Consider the following 26,826-nt stretch of genomic DNA (forward strand, 5'->3'; position numbering starts at 1 on the left):
AACTCGAACCAGTGTTAGATCGTGTCCCAGACCAAGTCAGAAACTGTTTGGCTTTAGTGTGCTTGGGGTCTGATTAGGATTGGATTCCTGAATTATACTGCCACTTTCATGTCAATCCATTGGCTGCAAAGTACTTTAAGTTATCATGAGGATGTGATGAGATGCTATATAAATACACATTATTTTATTCTTTCAATGCACAGCTAAAAGCACTGTGTATCAACATGAAAATGGAAACATAACTACTCTATTCTATACACAATACACTAGTTTCAGAGTATATGGATATGGGCTGGAAAATCTCCGGCTCCCGATAGCATTCTTTCTCTGTTTTTCTGTTGGGAGCATGTGAGGGATAGTGCCACAACTGTTAAGATTGTCATACTAGTTGAGAGGAACCTGAGGCAAATGGGAAGAGAACCTCTATCCTATTATCTACGTCTTCTCTGTCTGCAAATATTACTTGTAAGCCTGGGTCAGGTGAGCATCCATTATCACCAAGCCATGCTTTGTAGCAAGTTCATTTTATGATGGCATTATAATCTTAAAATTGAGTTCTATCTGTGCTGTTAATTATAAAAGATCAATCAATGATCAGAGTACATGAAGAACTCTAGGTAAATGTCTAAACAAGTCACCAGAAAAATGTGCCCTATGATCAAAATCAGTAAATTTGTGTAAGAAGCTCAACTATATCAAATTGACTTGGTTTTTATATGGTACAAAAATGTGGCTATATTCTTCTATTATTTAAATTATAGCAAATAATGTTTTTTTCTCTTTCCTACCCTCTCCACCCCCACCCCACCACCAGTTGGTACAAAGCCAATTATAGCATGGCAGAGAGACTGGAGTGGGGTGAAGGCATGGGCTGTGACTTTGTAATGAACAGCTGCAAGTTCTGGATTGACCAACAACGGAAGAAGTGAGCATTTTGTTATGTATGAATATATATATATGAAAGTAGTGCCTCTAATGACTAACAGCAGTTTAGGCGAATGGTGTATTGGGAGAGCAGTGCCTATGATGATGACTAACGATGCTTGGATGGTGGCATCCTTAACTTTATTAATATAATTAGCTACAATTTGGGTGACTTCAACAATAGCAACAACTTATATTTATATAGCGCTTTTAACGTAATAAAACATCCCAAGGCACTTCATAGGAGTGTTACCACAAAAAAAAATCTAAATTTGATTCCGAGCCATATAAGGAGATGTTAGGGCAAATGACCAAAAGCTTGGTCAAAGAGGTGGGTTTTAAAGAGCATCTTAAAGGAGGAAAGAGAAGTGGAGAGGCTGAGAAATTTAGGGAGGAAATTCCAGATCTTAGGACCTAGGCAACTGAAGGTACTTCCCAATACTTTTATTCATACCTAAAGAAAGATTCCACTTCCATAGGCAAGCCTACCATCCAGTATATTCCTACTCGTATCATTTAAATAAAACTATATATGAGTTCAGCTTAAGGCCTTCAAGAAAGTTTGCTAAGATATGTTTAAACTTCTGCAATACCGATGAGCTATAAATAATATGAAACACAAATATTCTAATAAACTGACAGGGCAAATTTATGATCTGTCACATAGTACATCAGCTGACTTTTGTTTTGAACGGTCAGGGTCATGGGATCCAAAAAAGTAACTGTTGCATTACTCTATCACCATACTTGTAGCTTGATTTCTTCTGTTTGAGTAAGTAACATTTTTCACATACATTATTGATGCATACAATCTAACATTGTCATATTTCAACTACCCACTATTGCCCCTTAATAACATTTCTCTTGAATATGGATCACACTGCAACCAGAATAAGATCGATGATGTAATGTAATTCAAGAATCAAAAATGAGTTTGTGGTGTTTTTTTTTCCTGTGCTTAGCAGTGACATATGTGAAAACTGAAGCACAAGTTTATGTAAAGTGGTTATTGTTAAACTGTAGTAGGTAATGATATTAATATTTCGCTTCAGAAATAAGAATGTAACTCCATATTGTGACACATCGAGGACATCGCCATTACAGCTGACATGTCGACAGGATCAGAGGGCTGTGGCTGTATGTAACTTAGAAAAGTACCCAGCACATCTGCCATCAGAGTATCAGGTATTATAGAAACCTTCCCTTTATAAACCCAGGTTAGCATCATGACTCTGAAAGTTTTAGTAAGCCACTGCTGTCAAGGTTAGACCCTCATTTTGCCTTCAAAGTCACTGAGTTGGTCATTAGCTTATTTTTAAATTTTATATTTGTAAGCTATATATCGATATAAATTGCAAAAAATAGATATATTTTCAGGTTTATTGTTCCATATAGAATTATTTCCTTACTGGGGGGAGGTATTTAAGTCGGGACAGGAGGAATGAGAGGTATCTTCCAATCATTTTCTTTGGCAACTAGAGTATTTCTCTATTCCTATGTGCTTTGATGTAGATGCCATTAGATTCTCATGCTGTTTCTGTTCACGATTGCTGAAACTAGCTTACGCTTGATTCTTTCCTTCCAGACCAGCCATGTGGCTGGAAAGGTTCCCTCCTTTCTCAACACTTGTTAAATAGAATAAATGGGAGCATGTAATAGTACAAACCTACATATAACATGTTGTATGTCCCATAAGAACATAACATTAAGGCTGTAGTGCTCCAGTTGTGCCTCCAGCCAAGCTGTTCCAGTAAAGCTACAACACTGACATCTTCCTGACAAAGTTGAAAATGACCCTGGTATGCCTTGTCCACAAAAAGCAGGAGAAATCCAATCCAGCCATCAGCCAACTCTCAATAATCAGCAAAGTAATGGAAGGTGTCATTGGCAGTGCAAATAAACAGCACTTATTCACCATTAACCTGCTCACCAATGCTCAGTTTGGGTCTCCAGGACCACTCAGCTACAGACATTACAGCCTTGATCCAAACTTGGGCAAAAGAGCTGAATCCCAAAGGTGAGGCGAGAGTGACTGCCTTTGACATCAAGGCAACATTTGCCCAAGTGTGGCACCAAGGAGCCCTAGGTAAACTGAAGTCAATGGGGATCAAAGGAAAACTCTCCTGGCTGGAGTCATTCCTAGCACAAAGAACGATGGTTGTGATTATTGCTAATGATTGCACAGTACTTAGCTCTATTTGTAATTATTCAGATAATGAAGCAGTCTGTGACTTTGGCAACATCCAGGCTTGGGCTGATAAGTGGCAAGTAACATTCGGGCCACACAATTGACATGCAATGACCATTACCAACAAGAGAGAGTCTAACCATCTCCCAATGACATTCAATGGCATTACCATCACCCAATCCCCCAACATCAACATCCTGGGGTTCACCATTAACCAGAATTTCAACTGGACCACCCACACTATAGCTGCAAGAGTAGGTCAGAGGCTGGGTATTCTGTGGCAAGTGACTCACTTCCTGACTCTCCAAAGGCTTTCCATCACCTACAAGGCACAAGTCAGGAGCGTGATGGGATACACTCCAGGTGCCTGGATGAGTGCAGTTTAACAACACGCCAGAAGCTCAAAATCATCCAGGACAAAGCCGTCCACTTGATTGGCACCTGATCCACCACCTTAAACATTCACTCCCTCCACAGCGTGATTGCACTACAGCAACTCGTAAAAGCTTCTTGAACTGTATGAAACGCTGGTTAGGCCACAACTGGAGTACTGCATGCAGATCTGGTCACCGCATTACAGGGAGGACGTGATTGCACTGGATAGGATACAGAGGAGATTTACGAGGATGTTGCCGGGAGTGGAGAATCTAAGCTATGAGGACAGATTGGAATAGGGTGGATTTGTTTTCCTTGGAACAGAGGAGGCTGAGCGGAGACCTCATTGAGGTGTATAAAATTATGAGGGGCCTAGATATAGTGGATAGAAAGGGCCTATTTCCCTTAGCAGAGGGGTCAACAACCAAGGGGCATAAATTTAAAGTAATTGGTAGAAGGTTTAGAGGGGATTTGAGGGGAAATTTCTTCACGCAGAGGGTTGTGGAGGTCTGGAACTCACTGCCTGAAAGTACTTGGATGTGCACCTGAAGTGGCGTAACCTACAGACCAAGAGCTGGAAAGTGGGATTAGGCTGGATAGTCTCTTGTTGGCTGACATGGACACGATGGGCTGAAATGGCCTACTTCCGTGCTGTAAATGTCTATGATTTTTTGACACCACCTCTCCAACTCACGTCCTCTCCCACAGGCGTATGTGAACACCACCACCTGCAAGTTCCCCTCAAAGTCACACACCAACCTGACTTGGAAATATATCGGCATTCCTTCATCGTTGCCAAATCAAAATCCTGTAACATCGTACCTAACAACACAGTGGGAGTAAGTTCACACACGAACTGCAGCAGGTCAGAAGGCAGCTCACCATCACCTTCTCAAGGGCAGCTAAGGATGGGCAATAAACTTGCCAGCATCGCACATATCCTATGAATGAATAAACAAAAAATTTTAAATGTTTGTAAAATGGTGTTGATTGTATTTGAAACCGAATTGCAGCAGAATATACTATCTTCCAAATCATTAACTCGTACTGTAATTTGCTTCTATCATGGTATTTCTTTTCCCAGAAGCAAATGATTTTTCTTCCAAGGGCAATATAACCTACTTCTCCACTTGCAACCTTCCCTGATTCAATATTGAGTTCAACAATTTCAGATCATAACCAATGCTAAACTTTCTCAGACAGCAGGTGCTGGTAATGATTCTGCTATTGCTATTTACAGCTCCTCTAGACCCATCTTTTTTTTTCTTGTCCATTACCACCCCTCTTGCTTTGCACCATCATCCCTTTGGTCATTTATTTAATCACTTTCACCCAATAACAGACCTATCCTTTTGTTCTTTCCTCCCCTCCCTTCCCTTTTCCTGCCTCTGACTTGCCTAAAATCTATTACATTTGTAACATTTTCCGGTTGGGCAAAAGGTCACTTACTCTGTTGCTCTCTCCGAGCATGCTGCCTGACTTGCTGAGTATTTCCAGCATTTTTTGGATATATTTAGGGTTTCCAGCATCCATAGTATTTTGCCTTTGGATAATCTACTTGTGTCTTGCTCTGCATTTCTTTTAGCCCCTCATTCCATCATCAAAACAAAATTGTGATGATTTACACTAAAGGCTTGTATTTGTTTTCTACAGTATTTTGACTATCTTGATGGTGTACCGGAGGAAGAGTTGCAGTACTATGGTGGATCAGTGGAGATAGCTGACTACTGTCCTTTTAGCCAAGAGTTCAGCTGGTATACAAGTGGAGAATTCCAACGTGGCTCTGATTGCAGGATTTCTCAAAATCAGCCAGGTTGGTTAAGTATCAAAACTTATCTAGTAGTCTTTGAACCACAAGTCAGGTCAATGTCAACACAGTAATTTACTGTTGCAGGATTATGAAATTCCAGGTATACTCATACAGCCCATTGTATTTACCTTGTTTGTTGTGCCGTCCAAGTACCTCATTGGAAATCTTGTGCTTGGTACCTTTTTATTATTGCACAATTTGTAAAAGGATTTTGAAGAGATATTGAAGAACAGTGTGCATTTATGTATAAGGAACTTTAAATTGGCAATGATAATTTAGTACATATTTTTACCCATATCAAAATAATGCATCTGCTGCTTTTGTTGTTTAATGTATTAAAAAAGAGGGACAGTGACTCAAACATACTTCTGATACATTGGGACAATGTTGTAGCTAATGCTATGATGTCATAGAAGACCATGTGGCCCAAAATGGTTCTGAATATTGTATCTCGAAGATTAAATAATACAGGCCACAGTATAAATATCAAAAGCAACATCCTTTTGTTGAAGGAGTAATCAGTTTTTTCAGCAAAATGTTAGTTGTTAAATACAAATTGCCAGCTTGTCCTATGATATTTTAATTGAAATGCGAGATCAGAATTATACCATCTCTACTGAGGAAAAAAAATCCTATGTTCTGGTTAAATATACCGGAAATCAGTTAAAGTCTGGAAAAAGAATATCGTGACTAATCATGATTTTATTAAAATCTAGTGTATTTCCTCTTGGCTAAATTTCATGTGTTGCATGTTACTTTAATCTGTTTTCTGTCCTCCCACATGCTACTCCAATCTTCGTGTAGACAGACAGAGCCGCTTCAGTAGTTGGGACTTGATATGAATTGTTAAACTACTTTATTTTACAACAACAACAACACCTTTAATGTAGAAAAAAATCCAAAGGCACTTCACAGATGCGCAATCAGACAAAAATGAACATCGAGCCAAATATTATGAGGGCTGACTAAAAGCTTGGCCAAAGATGTGGATTTTACAGAGGATTTTAAATGAGGAGAAGGAGGTGGTGTGGCTTAGAGAGTGAATTCAAGAGCATAGAGCAAGCATAGTTGCCATTGGTAGAGCAAATGAGTGGGATGTGCACAAGGTCAGAAATCAGGAACAGAGGTCTCGGATGGTTATAGGGCTGGAGGAGATTACAGAAATAGGGAGGGGGCAAGGCCATGACGTGCTTTAAACACACTGATAATCATTTTTAATTTGAGATGTTGGAATTTAGGAGTCAATATTAATAAATTAATGTTAATAAATAGTTATAATATAGATCATTGAGCACAGGGATGATAGGTGAGTGCGGCTCGGTGTCTGTGACAGGAGTGGTCTTCCCCATTTTTAAATGAAACAACTTGGAGTTGTTAGCGGATTTCCCATGGCTACGGTTGCAACAAAGGGTTGTTAGTCCTGCAGCACTAACCTCCACGTAATTCAGGCCGACTGATTTTAAACAATCAGATTTAACATACATTGATAACAGTTTTGTTCTTATACAACTGTTCTACAACATTACATTAAATGACAAGCAATCGATACAACCTGTTTCCTCCATGAAGTCCAAGCTGATCAGACTTGCAGATTTGTGGGCTACCGTTAAGACGAAAGGACTTCTGACTGTATACAAGAGTGTTTTCACTTTTGTAGGGGCCAGGTCCTACCCTTTTTCTACTCGGCTACCTTGGGCTGCACGTACTCTTAACTCCCACCAAGCTGACACCCGCTTGTGGTGTTTGCGCAACACCCTAATCTTCTCGGCCACCAACTCTGTCCCACAAGCTTTGATTATTGTATTATAATGCATCGGCCAATCTTTATATACTTATGGCCTTGCAGATCTTCATAGTTCTGACTGCCTTAGCAGTACCTCAATGCTATCAGTTACTATGGTATGTTGGTGTCTACTAGCAACTAGTCCCTTATCTAGTTATGGAACATCTCTTGACCTGGGTGTTCATTATAGTTTTGAAACTTCAGTATTTTGGTTTTAGCTTCCAAACTGTCTTTTTGTGTTCATGCAGAAACAAGAATCAACTTGTCCTTTTCTCCACATTTGTTCACTGGCTAAAATGCTAAAGCATAGCACACTGGGATACTTGACCATTTAAACCAATTTAACATTCACAACTCCTCAGATAATGAAGCAGTCCATGCCCGCATGTAGCAAGACCTGGACAAAATTCAGGCTTGGGCTGATAAGTGGCACGTAACATTTGTGCCACACAAGTACCAGGCAATGACCATCTCCAAAAAGAGAGTATCTAACCACCACCCCATGACATTCAATGGCATTACCATCGCCAAATCCCCGATCATCAACATCACCGTTGGGGTCACCATTGATCAGAAACTCAACTGAACCAGCGACATAAATACTGTGGCTACAAGAGAGGTCAGAGGCCGGGTATTCTGCCTCCTGATTGTCCAAAGCCTTCCCACCATCCACAAGTCAGATGTGTGATGGAATACTCTCCACTTTCCTGGACAAGTGAAGCACCAACAACACTCGAGAAGCCCGACACCATCCAGGACAAAGCAGCCCTCTTAATTGGCACCACATCCAGGGAACGGTAACATAGTGGTTGTTACGGGACTAGTAATCCAGACGCCTGGACTAATAATCCAGAGACGTGAGCTCAAATCCCACCTCGGCAGCTGTGGAATTGAAATTCAGTTAACTTAAAAAATAAAATCTGGAATAAAAAGCTAGTGTCAGTACTGGTGACGATGAAACTACGGGATTGTCATAAAAACCCATCTGGTTCAGTAATGTCCTTTAGGGAAAGAAATCTGCTGCCCTTACCTGGTCTGACTCCAGACCCACACCAATGTGGTTGACTCTTAACTGCCCTCTGAAATGGCCGAGTAAGCATGTAAGCAAACAATAATAAGAATAACACCAGATGGACCACCCAGCATCGACCTTAGCACTGGCTATGAATACGAAAATGGCACACCCACCACAGTTAATCCTTCAAACTCCTCCTCACCAACATCTGGGGACTAGGGAGAGCTGTCCCACAGACTAGTCAAGCAACAGCCTGACAAAGTCACACTCACAGAATCATACCTTTCAGCTAATGTCCCAGACTCCTCCATCGCCATCCCTGGGTATGTCCTGTCACACCGACAGGACAGACCCACCCGAGGTGGTGGCGCAATGGTATACAGTCGGGAAGGAATGGCCCTGGAACTGCTCAACTTTGACTCCGGACCTCATGAAGTCTTATGGCTTCAGGTCAAGCTTGGGCAAGGAAACCTCCTGCTGATTACCACCCACCACCCTCCCTCAGCTGATGAATCAGTACTCCTCCATGTTAAACAACAACAGCTTGTATTTGTATAGTGCCTTTAACATAGTAAAAGGTCCCAAGGCGCTTCACAGCAGTATTACAAGGCAAAACAGATAAATTTGACAGTGAGTCATAGAAGAAGAAATTATTGCAGATGACCATAGAAACATAGAACATAGGTGCAGGAGCAGGCCATTCGGCCCTTCGAACCTGCACCGCCATTCAATATGATCATGGCTAATCATGCAACTTCAGTACCCCACTGCTGCCTTCTCTCCATACCCCCTGATCCCTTTAGCCGTAAGGGCCACATCTAACTCACTTTTAGAATATATCCAACGTACTGGACTCAACAGTGTTCTGTGGTAGAGAATTCCACAGGTTCACAATTCACCTGGGTGAAAAAGTTTCTCCTCATCTCGGTCCTAAAAGGCTTACCCCTTATCCTTAGACTGTGACCTCTGGTTCTGGAATTCCCCAACATCGGGAGCATAGAAAATAGGTGCAGGAGTAGCCTATTCGACCCTTCGAGCCTGCACCACCATTCAATAAGACCATGGCTGATCATCACCTCAGTACCCCTTCCCTGCTTTCTCTCCATACTCCTTGATCCCTTTAGCCATAAGGGCCATATCTAACTCCCTCTTGAATATATCCAATGAACTGACATCAACAACTCTCTGCGGCAGGGAATTCTACAGGTTAACAACTGAGTGAAGAATCTTCTCATCTCATTCCTAAATGGCTTACCCCTTATCCTTATAATGTGCCCCCTGGTTCTAGACTTCCCCAACATCAGGAACATTCTTCCTGCATCTAACCTGTCCAGTTCCATCAGAATTTTATATGTTTCTATGAGATCCCCTCTCATCCTTCTAAACTCCAGTGAATAAAGGCCCAGTTGATCCAGTCTCTCCTCATATGTTAGTCCAGTTTTCCCTGCTCCTATATTCAAAACCCTTAGCTATGAAGGCCAACTTTAACATTTGCCTTCATCACCGCCAGCTGTACTTGCATGCCAACTTTCAATGACTGATGTACCATGATACCCAGGTCTCGTTGCACCTCCCCTTTTCCTAATCTGCTGCCATTCAGACTTACGTTTGTCTTCACTAATCTTTTTCTCTTCACACTTCTAAAGAAGCTTTTGCAGTCAGTTTTTATGTTCCCAGCAAGCTTCCTCTCATACTCTATTTTCCCCCTCCTAATTAAACCCTTTGTCCTCTGCTGAATTCTAAATTTCTCCCAGTCCTCAGGTTTGCTGCTTTTTCTGGCCAATTTATATGCCTCTTCCTTGGATTTAACACTATCCTTAATTTCCTTGTTAGTCACGGTTGAGCCGCCTTCTCCGTTTTATTTTTACTCCAGACAGGTATGTACAATTGTTGAAGTTCATCCATGTGATCCTTAAATGTTTGCCATTGCCTATCCACCGTCAACCCTTTAAGTATCATTCGCCAGTCTATTCTAGCTGATTCATGTCTCATACCATCAAAGTTACCTTTCTCTAAGTTCAGGATCCTAGTCTCTGAATTAACTGTCATTCTCCATCTTAATAAAGAATTCTACCATATTATGGGCACTCTTTCCCAAGGGGCCTCGCACAACAAGATTGCTAATTAGTCCTTTCTCATTACACATCACCCATTCTAGGATGGCCAGCCCTCTAGTTGGTTCCTTGACATATTGGTCTAGAAAACCATCCCTTATACACTTGAGGAAATCCTCCTCCACTGTATTGCTACCAGTTTGGTTAGCCCAATCTATATGTAGATTAAAGTCGCCCATGATAACTGCTGTACCTTTTTGCATGCATCCCTAATTTCTTGTTTGATGCTGTCCCCAACCTCTCTCCTACTGTTTGGTGGTCTGTACACAACACCCACTAGTGTTTTCTACCCTTTGGTATTCCACAGCTCTACCCATACAGATTCCACATCATCCAAGCTCATTTCCTTCCTTACTATTGCGTTAATTTCCTCCTGAACCAGCAATGCTACCCCACCTCCTTTTCCTTTCTGTCTGTCCTTCCTGAATGTTGAATACCCCTGGATGTTGAGTTCCCAACCTTGGTCACCCTGGAGCCATGTCTCCATAATGCCAATTATATCATATTCGTTAATAGCTGCCTGCGCAGTTAATTCGACCACCTTATTACAAATACGTTTCACATTGAGGCACAGAGCCTTCAGGCTGGTCTTTTTAACACACTTGGCCCCTTTAGAATTTTGCTGTAATGTTGCCCTTTTTGATTGTTGCCTTGGGTTTCTCTGCCCTCCAATTTTACTTTACTTCTTCCTATCTTTTGCTTCTGCCCCCATTTTACTTCCCTCTGTCTCCCTGCATAGACGCCAATCCCCCTGCCATATTAGTTTAACCCCTCCCCAACAGCAGTAGCAAACACTCCCCCCTAGGACATTGGTTCAGGTCCTGCCCAGGTGCAGACCGTCCCGTTTGTACTGGTCCCACCTCCCCCAGAACCGGTTCCAATGTCCCAGGAATTTGAATCCCTCCCTCTTGCACCATTCCTCAAGCCACATATTCATCTTAGCTATCCTGCAATTCCTACTATGACTAGCATGTGGCACTGGTAGCAATCCTGAGATTACTACCTTTGAGGTCCTACTTTTTAATTTAACTCCTAGCTCCCTAAATTCAGCTTGTAGGACCTCATCACATTTTTTTACCTATATCGTTGGTACCTATTTGCACCACGACAACTGGCTGTTCACCCTCCCTTTTCAGAATGTCCTGCACCCGCTCCAAGACATCCTTGACCCTTGCACCAGGGAGGCAACATACCATCCTGGAGTCTTGATTGCAGCCACAGAACCATCTGTCTATTCCCCTTACAATAGAACCCCCTACCACTATAGCTCTCCCACTCTTCTTCCTGCCCTCCTGTGCAGCAGAGCCACTCATGGTGCCATGAACTTGGCTGCTGCTGCCCTTCCCTGATGAGTCATCGCCCCCAACAGCACCCAAGGCGGTGTACCTGTTTTGGAGGGAAATGACCGCAGGGGACCCCTGCACTACCTTCCTTCCACTGCTCTTCCTCATGGTCACCCATTCCCTATCTACCTGAGTAACCTTTAGCTGCGGAGTGACCAACTCACTAAACGTGGCTTTGGTCTTTCCAATATTTACTGGATGTCGGACAAGCAGTCTGACAATTTAGAAGTCGAGAGAATAGTGGAGAGGTAGAGCTGGGTGTCATCAGCGTACATATGGAAACTGACTCCGTGTTTTCGGATGATATCTCCAAGGGGCAGCATATAGATGAAAAATAAGAAGGGGCCAAGGGGGACACCAGAGGTAATGATGTGGGAGTGGGAAGAGAAGCCATTGCAGGAGATTTTCTGGCTACGATTAGATAGATAAGAATGGAACCAGACAAGTGCAGTCCCATCTAGCTGAACGATGGTGGAGAGGCGTTGGAGGAGGATGCAAACGGTCAACTGTATCAAAGGCTGCAGACGAGGAGAGATAGTTTACCTTTGTCACAGTCACAAAGGATATCATTTGTGACTTTGATGAGAGCCATTTCGGTACTGTGGCAGGCTGTGAAAACCAGACTGAAGGGATTCAAACATTGAATTCAGGGAAAGATGGTCACGGATTTGGGAAATGACAACATGCTCAAGAACTTTGGACAGGAAAGGGAGGTTGGAGATGGGGCGGTAGCTAGCAAGAACAGTGGGGTCAAGGGTTGTTTTTTTGAGGAGAGGTGTGATGACCGCAGATTTGAAGGCGTGGAGAACAGTACCTGAGGAGAGAGAACCATTAACAATGTCGGCAGTGAGTCTCATGGACAAGATGAGCTTGGAGAGGTCAAGAGGGGAGATCAGAGAGAAACTAGAGAAAGATGCAAGTTTAGGGCTCTGGCAGGTGGGAGCTGTTATGTCTCAAATAAAGCAATGTGACTGAGTCCTGTAGACTTGAGTAAGTGTGACCTTAGTGTCTCTATTCTGACTCGAGTGCTAGCTCGGCATGGGAGGTCTGCTTATATGCAGTGCTCCCAAGGGATGCTGGGATCCCTTGGGGCTCCAACAGATGCGCCCTCTGGTGGCGGTAGAATGCTGGTTACAAGATGTTGCATATGTAACATCACTCTTGCCCCCTGCCCCCCAAAGTCAATAGTGCACTTATTTACAGGGTGAGATGATCTGGGGCTTTCTGCTCCCTAGTCGATTGTCTCGGTACAAACACAGGTGCAGAGAGTTGCTTGTGCCTTCGCTGGGCTGCTGCACAGCTGGCCTTGCTGGGCTGCTGGGGATGATGAGTTCAGCTTCGTGGTCAACCGTGATGTCGGTTGCAACTTGTGTGTATATTGGAGGGTCGAAGTTGGTGGTGTCCTCTTCAGGTTCCTCGTGGCTGTCTGAATCACAGTTTGGTTTGATCCAAATGCTTTCTGCAAGTTAGTCCATTTGCAAGTTTGACCTCAAACACCCTACTCCCTTCTTTGGCTACGACAATGCCAGCAATCCATTTGGGATCATGTCCATAGTTAAGTACAAATATAGGGTCGTTGACTTCAATATCGCGTGACAAATTTGCGCGATCATGGTACATGCTTTGTTGATGCCGCCTGCCCCTCGACATGATCATGGAGATCAGGGTGGACTAGAGAGAGCCTTGTCTTGAGTGCCCTTTTCACGAGCAGTTCGGCAAGGGGAACCCCGGTGAACGAGTGGGGTCTTGTGCAGTAGCTGAGCAGGACTCGGGACAGGCGGGTCTGCAGGGAGCCTTCCGACACACGTTTCAAGCTTTGCTTGATGGTTTGGACTGCCCGTTCTGCCTGGCCATTAGATGCGGGCTTGAATGGGGCAGACGTGACGTGCTTGATCCTATTGCGGCTCATGAATTCCTTGAATTCAGCGCTGGTGCAGCATGGCCCATTGTCGCTGACGAGGACATCAGGCAAGCCATGCTTGGCAAACATGGCTCGTAGGCTTTCGATGATGGCAGTGTACATGCTTACACACATTGCACACTCAATCCATTTTGAATAAGCATCCACAACAACCAAAAACATTTTGTCTAGAAACGGGCCAACGAAGTAAATGTTGATTCTAAATAACGGTTTGGAGGGCCATGACCACAAACTTAGTGGTGCCTCCCTGGGTGCATTGCTCAGTTGAGAGCAAGTGCTGCATTGGCGCACGCAAGACTCCAAATCTGAGTCGATGCCGGGCCACCACACATGGGATCTGACTATAGCTTTCATCATTACTATGCCTGGGTGGGTACTGTATAGGTCGCATATGAACGTTTCTCTGCCTTTCTTAGGCAAAACCACGTGATTACCCCACAAAAGACAGTCCGCCTGTATGGACATTTTGTCTTTGCACCGCTGGAACAGCTTGATCTCTTCATGCATCTCCACTGGGATGCTGGACCAGCTCCCATAGAGGGCACAGTTGTTTACAAGGGACAGTAAAGGATCCTGGCTGGTCCAGGTCCTGATCTGGCTGGCCGTAACGGGTGAATTTTCATTTTCAAATGCATCCATCGCCAAGAGCAAGTCTGCAAGCTGTGCCATTTCCACCCCGGTGGTGGGTAAATGGTAGCCGACTGAGAGCATCAGTGCAGTTCTCTGTGCCTGGCCTGTGGCGAATTACATAGTTATATACAGACAGCGTGAGCGCCCATCTTTGGATGCGAGCAGAGGCATTGGTATTAATATCTTTGCTCTCTGAGAATAGCGATATGAGCGGCTTATGGTCAGTTTCTAACTCAAACTTAAGCCCAAACAGATACTGGTACATTTTTTTCACCCCGTCAACGCATGCCAGAGCTTCTTTTTCAATCATGCTGTAGGTCCTTTCGGCCGTGGACAAACTCCTGGACGCATAAGCGACCGGTTGCAATGTTCCCGATTCGTTTGCTTGTTGTAACACACACCCGACCCCGTACGAAGACGCATTGCAAGCTAGCACTAAACTTTTACATGGATCATACAGAACAAGCAGTTTGTTGGAACATAACAGATTTCTGGCTTTCTCAAAAGCAGTCTCTTGTGATTTCCTCCATACCCAATCATCTCCCTTGCGTAGCAACACATGTAGAGGTTCTAGCAAGGTGTTTAATCCGGGTAGGAAACTACCAAACTAATTGAGGAGTCCTAGGAACGACCACAGCTTCGTCACGTTCTGTGGTCTCGGCGCGTTCTTGATGGTCTCCCTCTTGGCGTCGGTGGGTCTGATGCCGTCTGCCTCGATTCTTCTCCCAAAGAACTGGACCTCTGGCGTCAGGAAAACACACTTCGAGCATTTCAACTTGAGTCCCACATGATCTAGCCGACTTAGAACCTCTTCCAGGTTCTGCAAATGTTCGATGGTGTCCTGATCTGTGATCAATATGTCGTCCTGGAAAACCACGGTGCGCGGAACCGACTTTAGCAGACTCTCGTGTTCCTTTGAAAAATAGCTGCAACCGATCGAATCTCAAACGGGCATCTATTGTAGATGAACAGACCTTTGTGCGTGTTGATGCAGGTGAGGCCTTTCGAAGATTCCGCCAGCTACTGCGTCATGTAGGCCGAGGTCAGGTCCAACTTGCTGAATGTCCTCCCTTCTGCCTTCGTCGCAAATAGGTCTTCTGTCTTGGATAGCAGGTACTGATCCTGCAGCGAAAAACGGTTAATTGTTACTTTATAATCTCCACAAATTCTGGGTGACCATGCCATCGCCTTTGAGAACCGGAACAATCGGACTGGCACACTCGTTGAACTCAACCGGCACGATGATGCCCAGCTCGATCTCCACTTTCTCTCGCATCATGTATGGCACTACACGTGCCTTGTGGTGGATGGGTCGTGAACCGAGAACCAAGTGGATCTGCACCTTTGCCCCAGAGAAATTTCCGATGCCTGGCTCTAACAACGACGGGGCCTTGCTCAAAAACTGGGCACATGAGGCGTCATCAATGGACGAAAGCACTCTGATGTTGCCCCAGTTCCAGCGGATTTTTCCCAGCCAGCTTCTGCCGAACAGTGTGGGGCCATCTCCTGGTACAATCCTTAGTGGTAGTTCGTGCACCGCTCCATCATAGGAGACTTTTACTGCTGCACTGCCAATTACAGGGATCAGCTCTTTAGTATAAGTTCTCAGCTTGGTATGAATAGGCTCAGCTTGGGCCTTTGTGCCTTGTTGCACCACTGCCTCTCGAAGGACTTTTTGCTCATGATCGACTGACTCGCACCCATGTCCAATTCCATGAATACTGGAATTCCGTTCAGTTCAACTTTTAACATGATTGGTGGACATTTCGTGGTGAAGGTGTGAACCCGTACACTTCTGCCTCCTCGATTTGAGTCTCTAGTTCAGTTTGATCCGCCATGGATCGGTCTTTCTCTGCAACGTGGTGATTTGCAGGGTTTGCAGCCCGTCTGCACATTCACTGGAGGTATCCCATTGTTTCACAGCCTTTGCATGCATAGTGTTTGAAGCGGCATTGATGGGCTCGATGATCACCTCCGCAGCGCCAACTAGGTGTTAATTGCCTCGCATTCACACTTGATGGCGGACTCTGAGTCATCTGAGGTCGACAGCTGCAGGCATGTATGTTCTGCCATATGCAGTCCTGCCTGAAAACAACGTTACTTTGTGTACAGTACTTGCCGATGTATCTTTATGCTGCAAAATTTGTTTGGTGTTATCGCTGGTGGACATAAATGCCTGGGCTATTGTTATGACTTTGCTCAGGTTCGGATAACCTCATGGCCAATGCCAAGCACAAAAAAGTCTCTTAGCATTTGCTCCAGGAATCCACCGAATTTGCAATGTCCTGCAAGGCGCCTTAGTTCGGCGACATAGCTCGCCACTTCCTGGCCTTCAGACTGTTGACATGTATAAAATCGATACCTTGCCATCAGAACTATCTCCTTTGGATTTAGGTGCTCCCGGACCAGCGTACACAGTTCTTCATACGATTTGGTTGTTGGTTTCACCGGAGCAAGAAGATTCTTCATGAGGCCGTAGGTTGTTGCCCCGCTGATGGTGAGGAGGATCGCCTTCGTTTGGCAGCGTTCTCATTCCCTTCCAGCTGGTTGGCCACGAAGTATTGGTCGAGTCGCTCCACAAAGTTTCCCAATCGTCACTTTCTGAGAATTTCTCCAGGATACCAACAGTTCTCTGCATTTTCGCATGATGGTTCATTATCTATTACTCCTCGCCAGATGTTATGTCTCAAATAAAACAATGTGACTGAGTACTGTAGACTTGAGTAAGTTTGACCTTGGTCTCTTTATTCTGACTCCAGTGTGCTGGCACAGCATGGGAGGCCTGCTTATATGCAGTGCTCCCAAGGGTTGCTGGGATCCTTTGGGACTCCAACAGATGCGCCCTCTGGTTGCGGTATAATGCTGGTTACAAGGTGTTGCATACATAACGAGCCTCAGATGAAGTTTGGCTGGTGGGCTAGGGGAAGGAAGGGAATTCACAGGCAGCTGATCAGATGGTCTCAATCTTTCAGACAAACAACAGCACATGGAAGAAGCACTGAGAGTAGCAAAGGCACGGAGTGTACTCTGAGTGCGGGACGTAAATGTCCATCACCAAGAGTTGCTCGGTAGTACCACTACTGACCGAGCTGGCTGAGTCCTGAAGGATATATCTGCCAGACTGGCACTGCAGCAGGTGGTGGGAGAACCAACAAGAGGGAAAAGCCTACTTGACCTCATCCTCACCAATCTACCTGTTACAGATGCATCTGTCCATGACAGCATTGATAGCAGTGACCACAGCACAGACATTGTGGAGACTAAGTCCTGTCCTTACACAGTTGACACCCTCCATTGCGTTGTGTGGCACTATCACTGTGGTAAATGGGATAGATTCAGAACAGCTCTGGCAGCTCAAAACTGGGCGCCCTTGAGGCGCTGTGAGCCATCAGCAGCAACAGAATTGTATTCCACCACAATATGTAACCTTATGACCCGGCACATCGCTCACTCTACCATCATCTTCAAGCCAGGGTACCAACCCTGGTTCAATGAGGAGTGCAGACGAGCATGCCACGAGCAGCACCAGGCGTACCTAAAACTGAGCTACCAACGTGGGGAAGCTGCACCACAGGACTACATGCATACTAAGCAGCAGAAACAACATGCTATAAACAGTGCTAAGTGATCCTACAATCAACGGATCAGATCAAAGCTCTGCAGCCATGAATGGTGGTGGACAATTAAACAACTAACGGGAGGAGGCGGCTCCATGAATATCCCCATCCTCTATGATGGCAGAGCCCAGCACACAAGTGTAAAAGACAAGACTTGAAGCATTTGCAACCACCTTCAGCCAGAAGTGTCGAATGGATGATCCATATTGGCCTCCTCTTGATGTCCCTACCATCACAAAAGCCAGTCTTCAGCCAATTCAATTCACTTGCTTCATCCAGAAGCGACTGAGCGCACTAGATACAGCAAAGGTTATGGGCCCCCGGCAACATCCCGACTGATGTGCTGAAGACTTGTGCTCCAGAACTAGCTGCTCCAGTACAGCTACAACACTGGCATCTACCTGACAATGTGGAAAACTGCCCAGGGATGTCCTGTCCACAAAAAGGACAAATCCAATCTGTCCAATTACCACTCCATCAGCCTACTCTAATCATCAGCAAAGTATGGAAGATTTAATCGACATTGCTATCAAGGGGCACTTACTCACCAATAACCTGCTCTCCGATGCTCAGTTTGGGTTCCTCCAGAACTACTCTGCTCCAGAGCTCATTACAGCCTTGGTCCAAACATGGACAAAAGAGCTGAGTTCCAGAGATGAGGTGAGAGTGACTGCCCTTGACATCAAGGCAGCATTTGACCGAGTATGACATCAAGGAGCTCTAGTAAGGTTGAAATCGATGGGAATCAGGGAAAAACCCTCCACTAGCTGGAGTCATATCTAGCAGAAAGGAAGATGGTTGTGGTTGTTGGAGGCCAATCATCGCAGCCCCAGGACATCGCTGCAGATGTTACTCAGGACAGAGTCCTAGGCTCAACCATCTGCAGCTGCTTCATCATTGACCTTTCCTCCATCATAAGGTCAGAAATGGGGATGTTCACTGATGATTGCACAGTGTTCAGTTCCAATCGCAACTCCTCAGATAATGAAGCAGTCCATGCCTGCATGCAGCAAGACCTGGATGATATTCAGGCTTGGGCTGATAAGTGGCAAGTAACATTCGCTCCACACAAGTGCCAAGCAGTGACCATTTCCAATAAGTGAGAGTCTAACCACATCCCCTTGATATTGAACGGCATTACTATCTCCAAATTCCCCACCATCAACATCCTGGGGTTCACCACTGCCGAGAAATTTAACTGGACCTGCCAAATAAATACTGTGGTTACAAGAACAGGTCAGAGGCTGGGTATTCTACAGCGAGTGTCCCACCTCCTGACTCTCCAAAGCCTTTCCATCATCTACAAAGCACAAGTCAGGATTGTGATGGAATACTCTCCACTTGTTCCAACAATATTCAAGAAGTTCGACACCATCCAGGACAAAGCAGCCCACTTGATTGGCACCTCATCCACCACAATGAACATTCACTCCCTCCACCACAGGCGCACCGTGGCTGCAGTGAGAACCATCTACAAGATGCGCTGCAGCAACTCACCAAGGCTTCTTCGGCAGTGTCGAAATATCGACCTCCGATAAACAACTCAGACACCTTCAGCTCCGGCAGAAGTTTCTTTAATTTACTTGCTAGCAAGAGAAAGGTTACACTCCGTCAATGGCTAAGTGAGCACCTTCGAAATGGTACAATTTCACGAGATATTTATACAGTAAAACCCAAGTTATGGCCTCTCCCTGTGTATTGGCTCTTGGCTCTGTCTCGCAGTCAGTGAATACAGATAGAGTTAATTACTACATCCTTGTCCTGACATGGTTTCCAGATATTTCCTTTTGTCAGGATTATTAGTTGGCCAGCCGGCCATCACTCGATGAGAGTGTGGTAATGAGCTATTACCTGCATTGCATTGTCAGGATTGTCCAGTTTCCTGGTCAGTTATCTTTTTGCATCAAAGGGATGAGGTCTGTGCAAGAGATAATGGCTGGTGGTTTGAGTACTTCAAAAAGGGTGGGGTGGAGTGGAACTGGTGTCGTACAGACAATAGGAGAGCACCATGGGGGGGTGGGGGTGGTACTTGTCTCAGCAGGACTTGCCTCCTAGCTGTCTGGTGGCTATCAGCCATTTCAAGCCAGGTTTAGCTGTTTATGCAAACCGACTGCTTGTTGCAGAAATTCCTGGAAGAACCAGGACTCCATTTTGTTTTATATTAAAAAGGGCACAACAATACAGTGTGGTACAGCTTAGATAAACATTTCCACAGCAGCACCTTCCAAACCTGCGGCCGCTATCACTTAGAAGGACAAGGGCAACAGTCCCATGGGAGCACTATCACCTGCAAGTTCCCCTTCAAGATACACACCATCCTGACTTGGAAATATATCAGCGTTCCTTCAGCGTCGCTGGGTCAAAATCCTGAAACTCCCTCCCTAACAGCACTGTGTGAGTTCCTTCACCACAAGGACTACAGTGGTTCAAGAAGGCAGCTCACCACCACCTTCTTGAGGGCACTTAGGGATGGGCAATAAATGCTGGCCTTGCCAGCGACGCACACATCCCGGAACGAATTTTTTATAAATACACCAGTTTAAACATTTACTCCCTCCACCACTTGTGCACTGTGGCTGCAGTATGTACCATCTATAAGATGCACTGCAGCAACTCACCAAGACCTCTTCAATAGCATACTTGCAACCTCTACCACCTAGGACAAAGGCAGCAGGCGCATGGGAACACCACCACCTGCAAGTTCTCCTCCGAGTCGCACACCATTCCTGACTTGGAAATATATCAGCTTATTTTCATAGTCACTGGGTCAAAATCCTAGCTCTCCTTTCCTAACAGGACTGTGGGAGTACCTTCACCACATTGACTGTGTGGTGTATGTAGCACACAAATCACTGACTACACACGGTCTGGTGTTAATCTAACTGCTGTGACCTTCGTCCTTTATTGTTCAGCTCCAGAGTGCGCCTCAGGTGTGGTGGTCAGCCTTTTATATTGCCTGTTGCAGGTACTTCCAGGTTTCCCACCACAGTGCCCTCTGTGGTGTACCATTGTGCTTATTTTATATTTAAGGTACCAGGACGATACACACATCAATACATAACATCACACTTTCTCCCCCCCCGCCCCCCCAACCAGGACGCAGGACGACGATACACACATCAATACATAACATCACACTTGTCCAATGGAAGGCAGGTAGGCATAGACAGTGTGGTACATTAACTAGTTATTGACTGGTAACGGATCCCTGATTTTCTTTAGTTCTTATCATTAATTGTACTTCATATCCATTATTTTACACAAATACAGTGGCCATTCAGCATTAAAATATTAATTCTTATTATAAATTCGCCATCTCACATTAACATAGCTCATTTTAGACTCGCTCTGCCTTACAAAAGTCCTTTGCGGGGACCACCACATGGTAAGGCCCTTTTAAGACTCCCGGGTGCATTTCCTTTTTAAGGCGCCATCTTTGATGCAGGAGGATTCCACGAGGCTTCTCCTTGGGCACCGCCATCTCTGATGCTCTGCACCGAGGCCGCCGCCATCTTGCTCTCCGCCGCTCCGGATGCCCTCTGCCGCCGCAGCCTCCGCTCCCCTCCGCTGCCACCTGACTTGCTGCCTCTCCTGCGGCCACCGTCGCCACCTCCCCTGCGGCCGTTGTGGCCTCTCCAGCGGCCGCACTTGCCGCCTCCCCCGCGGCCTCCCTTGCAGCTGCCGTGACCGGCGACCTCCAGCTGCTGCCGCCGCCCCCCGCCGGCTCTTCCCCCCTCTCTTTCCCCCCCCCCCCCCCCCCCCCCCCCACTAGGCCCCCCTCTGCAGGGCTGCTTACTTATCTTATCACTGGGGGCGAATCGTCAGTACACGTGTACAGTCCCTACACCTCCTCATCTTCTGCCTGTTCCTTGCTGGATGGTGGATCATCCCCCATCTCCTCAGCTACATGGTGAGTCCGATTTCTTTTACACATACGCTGAAGGAGGCCTTTCGTGTGGCAGGTATTGCACGTGTACTCCGCAAACTGCACCAGTGAGCCCCATGGCTTCCTCCACAGCGCCAGCATGGTGCTGCTTGATTGGCCCCCCTCAGCGGACTCTGAGTTCCAGGACCCCGAGGTCAATGCTCTCTGCCCCGGGCAGAGCCACGTTCTGCAGTTTTGTCCGTGGTGGGCGCTATCCTGTGGATAGTGCCTGCCGGGTTCGAGACTCTGTGGATTATTTCCTTGGTGTTGTTAAGACGAGGTCATATGTGCCCGGCTGATGGTGATGGCCTTTGTCAGAGTGACTGTGGGTTCCGTGGCTAACAGCTTGTGAAGGAGGCCCTTGTGGCCAATCCCCATAACGAAAGCGTCCCGTAATGCCTCGTCAAGGTGTGCGCCAAAATCACACGGCGCCACGAGTCTCCTGAGGTCCGCAGCATATTTGGTGACATCCTGGCCCTCAGGTCTGCAGTGATGGTAAAATTTGTATCTGGCCGTGAGAATGCTCTCCTTCGGTTTCAACTGGTCACGAATGAATTCAGTCAGCTCCTCGTATGACTTGTCCCTGGCGCTCCCGGGTGCCAGCAAATCCCTGACGAGACAGTAAACCTCATCTCCACAACTGGAGAACAATATCGCCGTACGCTTATCTCTCATTGCGTCCGTGCCCTCCGTCAGGTCGTTTGCTGTGAAGTAGTACTCGAGCCTTTCCATAAAGGTCTCCCAATCATTGCCCACGGTAAAATCCTTTAGCGAGCCCAGAGTAGCCATGATTGCGTGGAGTTCGTCCGCTTCCTTGTTGCCAGTGTGGTGTATGCAGCACACAAATCACTGACTCCACACGGTCTGGTGTTAATCTAACTGCTGTGACCTTCGTCCTTTATTGTTCAGCTCCAGAGTGCCTCTCGGGTGTGGTGGTCAGCCTTTTATATTGCCTGTTGCAGGTACTTCCAGGTTTCCCACCACAGCGCTCTCTGTGGTGTACCATTGTGCTTATTTTACATTTAAAGTACCAGGACAATACACACATCAATACATAACAGACTGCAGTGGTTCAAGAAGACGGCTCACCATCACCTCAAGCACACTTAGGAATGGGCAGTAAATGCTGGCTTTGTCAGCGACGCCCACATCCTGTGAACGAATAAAAAATATCCCTCCTTTGAATTTGAGTGGAACTACTCTGGGTCAATTTTTACTTTACCCATTAATTTTCTTTATGGCCTTGTCTTGGATCATTTTGGAGTTTCATCAGTTAATATATTTACAAAAGAACATAAGAATTTGGAGCAGGAGTAGGCCATTAGGTCCCTCGAGCCTGCTCCGCCATTTAATAAGATCATGTCTGATCTGATCTTGGGCTCAGCTCCACTTCCCTGCCCGCTCCCCATAACCCTTCACTCCCTTGTCAATCAGAAATCTGTCTATCTCCACCTTAAATAAGTTCAATGATTGCACTGCCACAGCTCCCTGGGGCAGAGAATTCCACAGATTTACAACTCTTTGAGAGAAAAATTCCTCCTCATCTCAGTTCTAAATGGGCGATCCCTTATTCTTAAATTTTGGCCCCTAGATCTGGATTCCTCCACGAGTGGAAACATCCTCTCTGCATCTACCTTGTCGAGTCTTCTCAGTATCTTGTATGTTTCGACAAGATTACCTCTCATTCTGCTAAACTCCAATGAGTATAGGCCCAACCTACTCATCCATTATTCATAAGTCAACACCCTCATCTCCGGAATCAACCTAGTAAACCTTCTCTGAACTGCCTCCAATGCAAGTATATCCTTCCTTAAATAAGGAGACCAATACTGTATGCAGTACTCTAGGTGTGGCCTCGCCAATACCCTGTAAAGTTGTAGCAGGACCCCCTTGCAATAAAGGACAACATTCCATTTGCCGCCTTGATTACTTGTTGTACCTGCATACTAACTTTTCTGTTTCATGCACAAGGATCCCCCCAACCTCTCTCTTCTCCCCCCCCCACCCCTTCCCCAAGTCCCTCTGAAATGCAGTATTTTGTAGTTTCTCTCCATTTAAATAATTTTCTTTTTCTTTTTCCTGCTAAAATGGATAACCTCACACTTTCCCACATTATTCTCCATCTGCCACATTTTTGCCCACTCACTTAGCCTGTCTATATCCCTTTGAAGATTTTTGGTGTCCTCCTCACAACTTGTTTTCTTACCCATCTTTGTATCATCTACAAACTTGGCTACATCCAAGTCATTAATATAGATTGTAAATAGTTGAGGCCCTAGAATCCCATTACTTACCGTTTGCCAACCGGAAAATGATCCATTCATCCCCACTCTGTTTTCTTTTAGTTAGCCAATCCGTTGTCCATGCTAATGTATTACCGCTAACCCCTAAGCTCTTATCTTGTGCAGTAATGTGGCACCTTATCGAATGCCTTTTGGAAATTCAAATACACCACATCCACTGTTCCCCCTTATCCACCCTACTCGTTACATCCTCAAAGAACTCCAGCAAATTTGTCAAACATGATTTCCTTTCATAAAACCATGCTGACTCTGTTTGACTGTATTATGCTTTTCCAAATGTCCTGTTACCGTTTCCTTAATAATGGATTACAGCATTTTACCAACGATAGTTGATACGCTAACTGGTCTATAGTTTCCTGCTTTCTGTCTGCCTCTTTTTTTAAATAAAGGTGTTACATTTGCAGTTTTTCATTCCACTGGGACCTCTTCAGAATCCAGGAAATTTTGGTAGATTACAACCAATGCATCCACTATCTCTGTAGCCACTTCTTTTAAGATCCTAGGATGCAGGCCTTCAGATCTAGGGGACTTGCCCACCTTTAGTCCCATTATTTTACCGAGTACTTTTTTTTTTCGTGATAGTGATTGTTTTAAGCTCCTCCCTCCCAATAGCCTCTTGATTATCTATTATTGGGATGTTTTTAGTGTCTTCTACCGTGAAGACCGATACAAAATATTTGTACATAATATATACATGTTGCTGCAATGGTTCCATTGGTCTTACTTCATGTGTTGAGAATCATCTGTGAGTTCCACTGTACTCCACATGGAAGAGCTCTCTGCTGACCCAGCTCCTTGTTTTCCTTTTTAATTTTTTAATACATCGTCTGAGCAATGTGTACATAATAACTAGTCTAGATTTCATTTGGCCAATACTATACATCATGATACAGACAGAAAAAAATCATAGTATATTGTACAGAAAGCTACAGTGTACGTTGAGTTACAGTACACTGATGACGCCTGCGTCTGCGCGCACACAGAGGCTGAACTCCACGACATAGTCGATGTATTTACTGAGGCATACGAAAGCATGGGCCTTATGCTAAATATCAGTAAGACAAAGGTCCTGCACCAGGCTGTCCTCCATTCATCAAGATCCACGGCGCGGCCCTAGACAACGTGGACCACTTCCCTTATCTCGGGAGCCTCCTATCAACAAGAGCAGACATTGACGACGAGATCCAACACCGCCTCCAGTGCGCTAGTGCAGCCTTTGGCCGCCTGAGGAAAAGAGTGCTTGAAGACCAGGTCTTCAAAACTATCATCAAGCTCATGGTCTATAGGGCTGTAGTAATACTCGTCGTCCTGTATGGCTCAGAAACATGGACCATGTACAGCAGACACCTCAAGTCGCTGGAGAAATACCACCAACGATGTCGCCGCAAGATCCTACAAATCCCCTGGGAGGACAGACGCACCAACGTTGGCGTCTTCAACCAGGCCAACATCCCCAGCATTGAAGCACTGACCACACTTGATTAGTTCCACTGTGCAGACCACATAGTTCGCATGCCAGACACGAGACTCCCAAAGCAAGCGCTCTACTCTGAACTCCTTCATGGCAAACGAGTCAAAGGTGGGCAGCGGAAACGTTACAAGGACACCCGCAAAGCCTCCCTGATAAGGAGGAAGTGCATCCGGGAGGGCGCTGAGCTCTTCGAGTCTTGTCGCCGAGGACATGCAGAAATCAAGCCCAGGCAGCGGAAAGAGCCTGCGGCAAACCAGCCCCACCCACCACTTCCCTCAACGACTATTTGTCCCGCCTGTGACCGAGACTGTGGTTCTCGTATTGGACTGTACAGCCATTAAGAACTCCTGTTAAGAGAGGAAGCAAGTCTTCCTTGATTCCGAGGGACTGCCTATGATGATGACAGTGTACCATATTATCAAGAAATCATGGGACTTAAAAGATTCTCCAGCTCTCCCTTTATCTTGTGGATCTTGTAGGTATTATTTCTCGCTAGCCCCCAATTGTCCCAAATCCATTGTTCACTCAAATGAATCCAACCCTGAATTTGTAAATCCAAATTCTACGTCCCTCTTCACTTTAATTTCAATCCCTCTGACAGGTACTATTGTGTTTAACTTTATCCTGGTTGTTTCATTAGTCATTTTCTCTATGAAGCATGCGTCAGTGCCTAGATTTAAAAAGATTTCTTACTCTCCTGAGCCACAATAACCATTTCATGTTGTTATTGTCAAGTAACAGAGCCTGTCAGAGACCTGTTCTTCAGTGCATTTTCATCATGCATTTCCATGTGCTAGTTACCTCACACTAAACAAATTACATTTGCACACATACATAAGAACATAAGAAATAGGAACAGGAGTAGGCCATCTAGCCCCTCGAGCCTGCTCCGCCATTCAATAAGATCATGGCTGATCTGGCCGTGGACTCAGCTCCACTTACCCGCCCTCTCCCCGTAACCCTTAATTCCCTTATTGATTAAAAATCTATCTATCTGTGACTTGAATACATTCAATGAGCTAGCCTCAACTGCTTCCTTGGGCAGAGAATTCCACAGATTCACAATCCTCTGGGAGAAGAAATTCCTTCTCAACTCGGTTTTAAATTGGCTCCCCCGTATTTTGAGGCTGTGCCCCTTAGTTCTAGTCTCCCCTACCAGTGGAAACAACCTCTGATATCCCATCATCATCCCAACATACACTGATATCCCAACATCAGGCCACGTGTGACATCCGATACAAGCTATCTTACCAACAGATTATGGTAGGGGTTGGGTGGCGAATGCTGGAGATCTTTGCTCATCTCCCCCTGCATGGTCTTAATGTCTCAGATAGTGGACAGGCTATCAAATACAGTTTTTTTTTTAATTGTTCAGTATAGGCAAGGACACAAACTTCTCCAAGAGAA

The 26,826-nt window shown here is 45.4% G+C and overlaps 1 protein-coding gene across 2 annotated transcripts in view; it reads left to right on the forward strand.

Moving 5' to 3' along the window:
* The window catches only part of lmln (leishmanolysin-like (metallopeptidase M8 family)), a 104,871-nt gene that overhangs the window by 61,668 nt on the left and 16,377 nt on the right, over window positions 1–26,826 (forward strand). For both annotated transcript variants that reach the window (XM_070874524.1, XM_070874533.1), the window contains 3 exons: window positions 815–925; window positions 1,977–2,109; window positions 5,141–5,300. In XM_070874524.1, coding sequence (XP_070730625.1) covers window positions 815–925; window positions 1,977–2,109; window positions 5,141–5,300 — 404 coding nt within the window. The remainder of the gene's footprint in view (window positions 1–814; window positions 926–1,976; window positions 2,110–5,140; window positions 5,301–26,826) is intronic.

This window comes from Pristiophorus japonicus, chromosome 3 (assembly GCF_044704955.1).
Source record: "Pristiophorus japonicus isolate sPriJap1 chromosome 3, sPriJap1.hap1, whole genome shotgun sequence".
Taxonomy (NCBI): Eukaryota; Metazoa; Chordata; class Chondrichthyes; family Pristiophoridae; genus Pristiophorus; species Pristiophorus japonicus.